General features: G+C 55.9%; 1 protein-coding gene across 2 annotated transcripts in view; it reads right to left on the bottom strand.

Moving 5' to 3' along the window:
• Window positions 1–10,574, bottom strand: part of SMYD1 (SET and MYND domain containing 1) — a 40,622-nt gene that overhangs the window by 28,018 nt on the left and 2,030 nt on the right. For both annotated transcript variants that reach the window (XM_064151689.1, XM_064151688.1), the window contains exon 2: window positions 8,877–9,651. In XM_064151689.1, coding sequence (XP_064007759.1) covers window positions 8,877–9,013 — 137 coding nt within the window. In that variant the 5' untranslated portion in view covers window positions 9,014–9,651. The remainder of the gene's footprint in view (window positions 1–8,876; window positions 9,652–10,574) is intronic.

A 10,574-nucleotide genomic window follows, 5' to 3' on the forward strand; every position in this document is an offset into this window, starting at 1 on the left:
TCTTACCAAGGGAACACCCCAAGGGAACACCCCAAGGGAACACTATGGGCTGCACAGGAGGGAAACTGAGGCAGAAGGAAATCAAAACTGTATTGATGACCACACAAGGAGGCTGTGCCAGGGGTGGTAATCAGATCCATGACCCCAGAGTTCCCAGGCCTGTCCTGCCTCTCCACTATCCAGTGTATACACTACAGACACAGTCTGCACACCTGGAAGCAGGCACAAGGACACTGAGCCATGGCACGGCACAGTTAAAGGGCACTGGCACTCCTCTGGCAGCACTGGGTGAGCTGCTGGCACCACCCAGCCTGCTCCTTGGCTCCTGCAGGACTTAGAAAGCCATTGATGTAAAGCAGATGATCCTCAGCAGACAAAACGGTGTGAAAATGAGGTCTGGAAAACGACAGTGAGCAGAGCTGGAGGGAGCTGAGGCAGGGCGAACGCCGGGGACAGGGCAGCAGGGAGCATGTGGCGGGGAAAGGGGCTGCAGGCAGCTGCCGTGAGTCGAATGAAAGCTGGGAGCTGGAGAGAAATGCGAGGCTGTGCTCTGTCAGCTGTCAGGTCGGCGGAGAGAGGTGCAAGAGAAATTGCAGTCCTTGTAAGGCAAAGGAGAAGCAGAGCTGAGAAAAGCCACAGGGCTAGGCGGCGCCGGGAAGCACCGGCAGGGGCCGTGCCTGGGGCTCCCTCCTGCACCTGCAGCTCCGGGGGCAGGCAGCAAGTGGGGAGCAGTTAAAGGAGTTTCCCTGCAAGGAGGAGTGATGAGTTGGAGGGGAATACTGAGGTTCAAGAAGGCAAAGTGCAAAGTTCTGCACCTGGGCTGGGGCAACCCTTGGTACCCATCAAGCCTGGGAGATGATGAGACTGGGAACAGTCCTGTGAAGGAGGGCTGGGGGTGCTGGTGGGTGGGAAGCTGAACAGCAGCCAGCAGTGGGCACTGGCAGCGCAGAAGGCCAAGGGCAGCCTGGGCTGCATCCAAAGCAGTGTGGCCAGCAAGTGCCCCTCTGCTCTGCTCTGCTGAGACCTCACCTGCAGAGCTGTGTCCAGCTGTAGGACCCCAACATAAGACAGACCTGGGCCTGCTGGAGAGGGTTCAGAGGAGGCCACAAAGATGCTCAGAGAGCTGGAGACCCTCTGCTGTGGGGACAGGCTGGGAGAGTTTGGGTTCCAGGGGAACCTTAGAGCTGCACTTCAGTACCTGAAGGGGACTTGCAGGCAGGCTGGGGAGGGACTGTTCAAAAGGGCCTGTGGGGATAGGATGAGAGGCAATGGCTTGAAACTGGAGCAGGGCAGAGTTAGGTTGGACATCAGGAGGATGCACAGGAAGGTTGGTGAGACACTGGCACAGGCTGGCTGTGTCCCTGTGCAGCCTGCTCTGGCTGGAGGTGTCTCTGCTGAGTGCAGGGGGTTGGCCAAGATGACCTTTGAGGCTCCCTTCCAACTCTGTGCAGCTGTGAAATGCAGTGCAGCAGAGCCCAGTTCCACAGAGCTTTGTCTCCCCCAGCTCCCTCTAAGAACAGAAGCACACTGCAATGTTGGCTTTGCATTTTGCTGCTCCCTGCAGAAGTTGTCCAGGGTTTCCACAGCAAAGCAGCCTGCTGGAGCTTCCTGCCAGCCCTGCAAGGCCTCATTGGTACCGAGGTACAGAAATGCACAATGCAACACACAGCTGCCCAGGTGCTCAGGTGGTGCTGTAACACAGACACAGCCACTCAGTCACTGACCCTGCCAGCCCCAAAGTGCCCCAGGTGACTCCAGGCAGTCACCCAAACTCTGCTGCCCTGAGTGCCCCAAATGGGGACAGCAACTCGGGGCTCTCTCTTGGCCCCAGGGCTGGCCCTCATGACAGGCTCCTATACCACCTGTCCTGCAGACAACACCAAGGCCAGCAAAGGCCTGCACTGGCCCAGTCTCCCCTCTCATCTCCTCTGCAGTTGTTCAGGTCCCCCAAGGGCAGGGGAAGCAGCCTAAGGATGAAGCTCAGTATCGGCCTGTGGCAATCACTACTCTACAAAAGCCTTTCCTGTCTGGTCTAGAGAGTGGTCAGCAGGTCCCAGATTGGCTCCCTGGGGCCCAGATGGAGCTGCCTTCCTCTGCACAGAGAGGTGCCCATGCCTATGTGGTCAGGATGCTGCGTGGCCAGGCAGGCTGCCAGGAACCAGTGTGAACTCCTAGGGACTCCCCCGCTTTAACATGGGGCCAGAGCAGCTGCTCTGTGCCCTGTCTGTGCCCACCGTGGCTCCGGGGTGGTCTGGCCACTACTCCGCTGCCAGCTTCCACACAGTGAGCATTCCTTCTCTCCACCCTGCCTGGAGGCAGGATCTTCAGCAGCACACAGCCTTGCCAGGGCAGGGATTTAGGAGTGACCTGGAGGGCAGGTGCCACTTCACGACTCACTAAATTACTTTCTTGGAAGCCTCAGGTTTCCTTCCAAGTGTCAGCTGAGCTGAACTCTCAGGGACTCATGAGCTCTGATGTGACACAGATGAGGTGTATGACTGCTCCTAATCTTGGAGGCAGTCACAGAGGCCAGAGGCTCAATGTGCCAGCCAACAAATGCGAAAGGGGACAGAGCTCTGCCAGCTGAACCATGGCTCCTGCAAGCACAGCTCTCAGTGAAAGCAGAGGCAGCAAAGAGCTCTTGTGACTGCTAGGGTTGATCCAGATGAATTAAGACCTGCTGTTAGACCTGCCAGGTTGGAGGGCTTAGCCCTGCCACAGGAAATGCATTAACCACATAACTCAAATATCATCTGCCAACCATGCAGCACATCTCTTCCACTGCTCTGGAGATGCCAGGTGAGAGGACAGCTTAAGAATAGTCCAAGATGCAGGCAAAGTCCACTTGGTTCCAAGAGCCCTAAGGAAGGGCACCTACTCTTCCAGCAGTGAAAGGGAAATGGAGGCACCAATTTAGTAAGCCTGTAGTAGTGAATTCTTAGCTTGAGAATAGTTTTACACCTTTGAAAAGGGAGCTGGAGCTAAGTACCTAAGCACCAAGTACAGGTCTGTCTAACATCTTCATCAGTGATCTGGATGAGGGGATTGAGGCCCCCACAGTCAGTCTGCAGGTGGCAACAAGCTGGGTGGCAGTGGTGATGTGCTGGAGGGAGGCTCTGCAGAGGCACCTGGACAGGTTGGATCCATAAGCTGAGGTCAGTGGGATGAGATTCAGCAAGACCAGAGCTGGCTCCTGCACTTTGGTCACAACAAGCCCATGAACACTTCAGGCTTGGGGCAGAGTGGCTGGAAACTGCCCAGCAGAAAAGGATCTGGGCATGTTGGGTGACAGCTGCCGAACATGAGGTGCTGTGTGCCCAGTGACCAAGGCCACCTGCACCCTGGCCTGGCTCAACAGCAGTGTGTCCAGCAGGAGCAGGGCAGTGAAGGTGCCCCTATGAGGCCACAGCTTGAGCACTGGGCTCAGTGCTGGGGTCCACTGTGTAGGAAAGACATTGAGGTGCTGGAGGTGTCTGGGGAAGGGCAACAAGGAATGGATTGGCATTGGAATGGGCTGCCCAGGGAGGTGGTGGAGTCACCGTGGCTGGAGGTGTTGAAGCCAAGCCTGGCTGGGGCACTTAGTGCCATGATCTGGTTGATTGGCCAGGGCTGGGTGATAGGTTGGGCTGGCTGAGCCTGGAGGTCTCTTCCAACCTGGCTGATTCTATGATTCTAAGGCTAGTGAGGTTGGGAGGCTGTTATACAAGGAGCAGCTGAGGGAGCTGAGGCTGTTTAGTCTGGAGGAGAGAAGGCTGAGTGGAGACCTCATTGCTCTCTACAGCTCCCTGAAAGAACAAGCTGAGAGAGACGGGGAAGAGGATTCTTGTTGATAAAGATGTGCAGGGCAGTGTCAGGAGAATGCAGCCAGACTCTGCCCAGGCGTGGCCAAGGGCAGCACAAGGGGCATTGGGGGCAAACTGGAGCAGAGGAAGTGCCAGGGAACGGGAGGGGAATGCTGGAGCCTGGAGCAGGCTGCTCAGGGAAGCTGTGGAGTTTCCTGCTCTGGGGCCTTTCCAAAACCCCCTGAATGTATTCCTGTGTGCCCTGCCCTGGTGCTCCTGCTCTGGCAGGGCTTGGTCTGGATGAGCTCTGCAGGTCTCTTCCAACCACTGATGTTCACTGATCTCAAAGGACACTAAACGCCTACAACTGGATGATGCCCTTAGCCCTGTGAACTTTTAGAGCAGACCTCAGGTGTGGGTGTCTCAGTGTGCAAGCTACTGCTGCAGAAGCCACCACAGCAGCCTGCAGAACAGACTAGAATAAGGAAAAGAAGGGGAAGAGGCTCAGTGCCCCATAGGAGCATGGCTGCTCATGGGCTCTCTGAAGGAAACTATTGCTCTTTTCCTGGCAACATGACAGTCTCCGACAGTCTCCTAGTGAAGGACATTCATGGAGTGCAGGTGGGTGACAGCCTTAGCTCCAGCTTAGTCCAGCAGATCCTGACATGACTGCATAGAGAAGAGGCTTTGCATCATGTAAGCCCAAAGGACCCTCACAGTTCCTGCTGTGAGCACCTACCCCCTCCATACTGCTTAAATCCTGCACACTCGGGGCAGAGCAGGCTGTGACAGACAGGTTCTGCTGTGCAGCAGCCTGCTGGAGAGGCTCCTCAGCTGGGCACCTGAAGTTAGACATCTAGAGCAGGTTACACAAAGTCTTCATGCCAAGTGAGGCCTAGACAAGCTGCAGAGCAGGGCAAAGATGAGCCTAACGAAGTTCGGCAAGGACAAGTGTAGAGCCCTGCACCTGGGGAGGAACAGCTCCAGGCAGCAGCACAGGTTAGGGGTTGGCCTGCTAGAGAGAGGCTCCACAGAGAGGGACCTTGAAGTCCTGGCTGATAATAACCTCTCCATGGGTAGCAATGCACCCTGGGGGCCATGAAGGCCAAAGGTACCCTTGGGGACATTAAGAAGTGTGGCCAGCAGCTCAGGGGAGGTTCTCCTTCCCCTCTACTCAGCCCTGGGTAGACCACACCTGCAATACCCTGTCCAGTTCTGGGCTCCCCAGTTCAAGAGGGACAGGAAACTGCTGGAGAGAGCCCGACAGAGGCTGAGAGAGTGCTGCAGGGGCTGGAACATCTCTCTTACAAGGAAAGGCTGAGGGGCCTGGGGCTGTTCAGTGTGGAGAGGAGAAGGCTGAGAGGGGACCTTAGGAATGTCTACAGGTACCTGAGGGGTGGCTGTCAGGAGGGAGGGGCCAGGCTCTTTGCAGTGGTAGCCAGGGACAGGATGAGAGGAATGTATGGAAACATACAGGAAGTTGCAGCTGAACTTGAGGAGAAACTGGACTCAGTACTCCAGACACGGCCTCACCAGGGCAGAGCAGAGGGGCAGGAGAAGCCCCTTTCACCTGCTGGCCACACTCTTAGTGCACCCCAGGATGCCATTGGCCTTCTTGGTCAGAAGAGCACTTTGCCGGCTCATGGTCATCCTGGTGTCCCCCAGCATTCCCAGGCCTTTTCCCACAGAGCTGCTTCCCAGCAGGGCCCCCCTCACCTGCCCTGCTGCAGAGAGTTGTCCCTCCCTAGGTGCAGGACCCTGCACCTGCCCTTGCTGATTTCCATAGGGACTTCTGTGCCCGGCTCTCAGCCTGGCCAGGGCTGGATGGCAGCACAGCCTGAGGGGGCTCAGCCACCCCTCCCGGCTCGGGGTCATCAGCAAGCTGGCCAAGGGTCCACTCTGTGCCCTGCCCCAGGCCCTTGGTGACTGTGTTGAACAGGACTGGACCCAGCAGTGACCCCTGGGTGACAGCACTTGTGCTGGACCCCCAGCTGGGCTCTGTGCACTGACCACGTCCCTCTGAGCTCTGTCCTTCAGCCAGTTCTCACCCCCCCACTGCCTGCTCATCTCACCCACACTTCTGAGCTTGCCCATGGGATGCCTTGGGAGATGCTGTCCAAAGCCTTGCTGAAGCCAGGGTAGACACTGCCTTCCCCTCACCTTTGCCCAGCCATGCCTTCATAGAAGGCTGTCAGATCAGTCAGGCAGAGCTTCCCCATGCTGAATCCATGCTGACTACTTCTGGTAACCTTCATTTCCTGCACATGCTTTGAGGTGCCACCAAGAACAAGCTGCTCCATCATCTTCCCAGGGGTGGAGGTGAAGCTGTAATTACCTGGGTCTTCCTTCTTGGCCTTTTTGAAGTCTGGAGTGATGCTGGTTATTCCCTCACTTGTTATCCAGGACCTTTCAAAGATGATGGAGAACTCCCTCCACACTTACAGATGCATCCCATCAGGACCAATGGATTTGTGGCTACCAGGATCAGACATTAGAAAGAAATTCTTCCCCAAGAGGATGGCGAGGCACTGCAACAGGCTGTCCAGAGAAGCTGTGGAGGCTCCAACCCTGACCTTGTTCAAAGCTGGGTTGGATGGGGCCTTGAGCAACCTGGTCTGGTAAGAGGTGTCCCTGCCCATGGCATGGGGTTGGAACTTAGATAGTCTTTAAGGTCTCTTCCAACCCAAACCATTCAGTGATTCTATGATCCTAAGGCATCCCAGGCTATAAGCAAGCAGCCTCATTGGCAGCCCCTTTCCAAAGCACACAGAGACATTGCACTCAAGAGGAGCTGAAGATACTGAAAAGAATTAGGACGATGGATTCTGGGCTACAAGTGTCCTGATGCAGGGCAAGAACCCTTCTCACAGTGTAGACTTCAGTGGAGTCTTCATCCAGGCAGAGGCAAGAGGAGTTCTTTCAGGGCAAACACAAGCACTACAGCTTCGTGTGGATTCCTTTGTGCAAGCCCCACAAGGACCCAGGCTGCAGTTAGCTCGGTAAGGGCTTGTGCAGTTTAACAGCCTGGGACAGCACTGAGAGCAGAGCCCTGTGTGTGCAGGAAGAGCAGGGGGCACTGCACAAGAACAATGCCTGTTCCCATCGGATCTTCTGCCCAGGACATTTCCTGCCAAGCACAGACCAACAAGCATTCCGTTGGCACTGCCTGCTTTGGAGATTCTGGGGCTGCAGTTTGTCCCTGACTTGTATCACAGTATCACAGTATCACCAAGGTTGGAAGAGACCTCACAGATCATCAAGTCCAACCCTTTACCACAGAGCTCAAGGCTAGACCATGGCACCAAGTGCCACATCCAACCTTGCCTTGAACTGCCCCAGGGACGACGACTCCACCACCTCCCCGGGCAGCCCATTCCAGTGTCCAATGACTCTCTCAGGGAAGAACTTTCTCCTCACCTCGAGCCGAAATTTCCCCTGGTGCAGCCTGAGGCTGTGTCCTCTTGTTCTGGTGCTGGCCACCTGAGAGAAGAGAGCAACCTCCTCCTGGCCACAACCACCCTTCAGGTAGTTGTAGACAGCAATAAGATCACCCCTGAGCCTCCTCTTCTCCAGGCTAAACAACCCCAGCTCCCTCAGCCTCTCCTCGTAGGGCTGTGCTCAAGGCCTCTCCCCAGCCTCGTTGCCCTTCTCTGGACACGCTCAAGCATCTCAATGTCCCTCCTAAACTGGGGGGCCCAGAACTGAACACAGCACTCAAGGTGTGGTCTGACCAGTGCAGAGTACAGGGGCAGAATGACCTCCCTGCTCCTGCTGACCACACCATTCCTGATGCAGGCCAGGATGCCACTGGCTCTCTTGGCCACCTGGGCACACTGCTGGCTCATGTTCAGGTGGGTATCAATCAGCACCCCCAGATCCCTCTCTGTCTGGCTGCTCTCAGCCACTCCAACCCCAGCCTGTATCTCTGCATGGGGTTGTTGTGGCCAAAGTGCAGCACCCTGCACTTCGAGCTATTGAATGCCATCCCATTGGCCTCTGCCCATCTGTGCAGGCGGTCAAGGTCCCGCTGCAGAGCCCTTCTGCCCTCCAACTCAGTCACATCTGCCCCCAGCTTAGTGTCATCTGCAAACTTGCTGATGACTGACTCGATGTCTGCAAACTTGCTGATGACTGACTCGATGATTGTGAAGTGCTTTGGGGTTGCCTGCGCCCCAGGAGCGTAGGGTGCGTTACTGTGGCACGGCAGAGACAGAAGTGGCTGTGGGCATATGCTTACCTTACCCCCTTGCTGCGCTGAGAGCCACACTAAGCCAGCCAGGAGAGGGAAGGAAGCACTGAGCTTTTCTCTTGGAAAATTCAGCACCCCTACAGCCACCAAACCATGTCCCCAAGTGCCATGGCCACACGGTTCTGGAACACCTGCAGGAATGGGGACTCCACTGCCTCCCTGGGCAGCCTCTGCCAGTGCCTGACCACTCTTGAAGCAAAGGCATTTTTCCTCATCTCCAATCAAAGCCTCCCCTGGCACAATTTAAGCCCATTTCCTCTCATCCTGTTGCTAGTTACTTGGGAGAAAAGACCAACAGCAGCCTGACTGCAGCCTCCCTTCACGAACTGTAGAGAGCAATGAGGTCTCCCCTCAGCCTCCTCTTCCTCAGACTAAACATCCCCAGCTCCCTCAGCTGCTCTTCATACAACCTGTCCTCCAAACCCCTCACCAGCCTCACTGCTCTTCTCTGCACACCCTCCAGCACCTCCGTGTCTGTCTTATCACACATTAATCATTGTGGCTTCAGCAACACCAGCCTGAGACTGCTATCTGTGAGCTACCCCAACCCCGGGCAGTTCCCCAGAGCACAGCAAGGGTCCAATCTGTGCAGCACTGAGCACACACAGCTCCTGTTGAAAGCTGACAGCACCAAACACCTTGCAAGAACACATCCTGGATGCAGATTGCTCCCTTTTAAAAGTAAATAAAGCTGGCCTGAGCCCTGTAAACTGTGGATGTGTCTTTACTGAAGTACTTCTGAATTCCCTTCGTGCCAGACACTTCCGAACCTCCACCCGCCCAGCCAGATGAAACTTTGCATCAAGCTCGTTTTGCTCTGCGTTTACAAAGTGCTTTTCTCTTACCTGTCAAAAACCACAGCTGCATAGGCTGGCTCTGCAAAGATGACATCCCCAGGCAAGAACTCCTTTTGGGCTTTCAAGCCCCTGCCTTTGCCTTCAGACGTGAACAACTCCACCGACTCCATTCCCCCTCTGGTCATCCTGGGGACCCCGCGGCTCGGGAGGTGGTGAGCCAAGCTCTCCTGTCACTCCTGTCAGCTTTGCCTCGCCACAGTGCCACGCTTATAAACGGTCTGGCCTGCCCCCACCCCCGCCACGCTGCTTCCCATAGAAGGGAAGAGAGTGGGAGCAGGAGAGGCAGGAGGCAAAGATCCCTGACCTGTGCCGGGGCTGGGCTACTGCTTCATGAGGAACCCCCTGTTTGAAAGCCACCTTTGGAGTGGCTTCCCTCAGCCACAGGCAGGGACTGAGCTGTGACTGGGACTAATTTATACTCTCCCATTGGAGAGGGAAGGTTTTCTCTTTGCAGGGTATTTTTAGCAGTCACATGCCTCTGTCTCTCAGGAAGCAACAGCTGAGACAGTGGGCTGGGGGGGCTGCTGTGGATATTTCTGACCCCTTCCACTGTCATCTGGCTTTTTCCAGAAATTAAACAATGCTGCTTTATTTTTACCCCCCAGGAGAGGGACAGCGTGTTTGGAGGCAGGGGTGAGGCGCCCAGAAACCCTCAGCATCCTCCCGCATCACCAGAGCCTGGAAACAGGGAGCCGCTTCCCGAGCTGCGGCTGCACGGAGCAGCAGGGAGGGAGCTGGAAGGGCAGCAGTGGTTCGGTGGGGGCTGTGGAAGCAAGAAAGACACCTTAGATATTCATACACTTTGGGATGCACTAAACCTCCCTGGAAGGGCACTGCATTTGAAGCTCTCCCCATCTCAGCCATAGAAGAGATGGGCAAATCTGAGCCACCTGACTGAAAAGTAGGGTCCCCCAGACAGCCTCAAGTTGTGAGAAGGTAGCCCTTGGCTTTGCTCTTTGCTCTCAGCAGCCACTACAAGTTTGGGGACACACGCTCACAGGCTGCCCAGAGAGGCTGTGGAATCTCCAGAGTCATTCCAAATCCACCTGGACATTCCAACCCTGGGCAAGCTGATGTGGGTGACCCTGCTTTAGCAGGGGGGTTGGACTGGATGACCTCCAGAGGTCCCTTCCAACCCTACCAGTCTGAGGTTCTGTCATTCTGTGAGATGCAAGGAAGGGCCTGCATGGATAAGAGTGAGCCTCGCTGTGCCCAGCCCACTGTCCAGCATTCTTATATCATTTAATAGCACTTTGTGGGGCTGGCTCCTGCTAATCTCACCCTCCCACCCCTAGCAAAGCTGGGGCTATTTCCTCCTGATGTCTAAGTACCGCACAGGAGATCCTGTCTGTTGTAATGGGGAAGTGAGGTGCAGAGAAATAAAGAGAGGCTCGTTCCTCTGCATCCCTAGACTGCAACAGAGACGCTTCCCCTTGCCAAGGCCGTGGGCAATCTCATTGTGCTCTTCAAGACAGTCACAGGACTGCTCAGCGTCTTCTGCTCAAGCTCCTGGCAGCTTTCCTTGCCTGCATATGAGGTGTGTACGGGGCACCAGCACAACCTGTGCTGCAGCCTGCCCGTGAGTGCCAAACAGAAACACCACAACTCCACAGCTCCAGAAATTCAGGGTGGCAGTGTTCGTGTGGTGTGCAGGTGGTTGTGAGCAATCTGCCCCAAACACCTCCT

Source organism: Pogoniulus pusillus, chromosome 11 (assembly GCF_015220805.1).
Source record: "Pogoniulus pusillus isolate bPogPus1 chromosome 11, bPogPus1.pri, whole genome shotgun sequence".
Lineage (NCBI taxonomy): Eukaryota > Metazoa > Chordata > Aves > Piciformes > Lybiidae > Pogoniulus > Pogoniulus pusillus.